The sequence below is a fragment of the Nestor notabilis genome, unplaced genomic scaffold (genome assembly GCF_000696875.1).
Source record: "Nestor notabilis isolate BGI_N333 unplaced genomic scaffold, ASM69687v1 scaffold6189, whole genome shotgun sequence".
Classification (NCBI taxonomy): domain Eukaryota; kingdom Metazoa; phylum Chordata; class Aves; order Psittaciformes; family Psittacidae; genus Nestor; species Nestor notabilis.
Window position 1 is genome coordinate 45,674 of NW_009943140.1, and position 331 is coordinate 46,004.

Consider the following 331-nt stretch of genomic DNA (forward strand, 5'->3'; position numbering starts at 1 on the left):
AGAGCCCAGTGCCAATTCCTGCTCCATGCCCTGAACCTGCACCACATTCCCAGGAGAAACAGGAGTACAAGGAGATCCCTGTGCCCACCCCACGCCCTCCAGAGAAGCAGGAGCGCAAGGAGATCCCTGTACCAGTCCCTGCTCTCTGCCCTGAACCCACAATATGTGCTCAAGAAAAGCAACAGTACAAGGAGATCCCTTTGCCAATCGCTGTGCCACACCCTGAACCTGCACCGTGTCCTCAGGAGAAGCAAGAATGCAAGGAGATCCCTGTACCAATTCCTGCTCCATGCCCTGAACCTGCACCACATCCCCAGGAAAAGAAGGAATG

At 55.3% G+C, this 331-nt stretch overlaps 1 protein-coding gene across 1 annotated transcript in view; it reads left to right on the plus strand.

The window, feature by feature from the left end:
- The window catches only part of LOC104411360 (protein TsetseEP-like), a 1,096-nt gene that overhangs the window by 568 nt on the left and 197 nt on the right, over positions 1-331 (plus strand). Inside the window, 2 exon segments of the mRNA XM_010021756.1 lie at positions 101-329; position 331. The exon segment at position 331 is cut by the window's right edge and continues 197 nt beyond it. Coding sequence (XP_010020058.1) covers positions 101-329; position 331 — 230 coding nt within the window.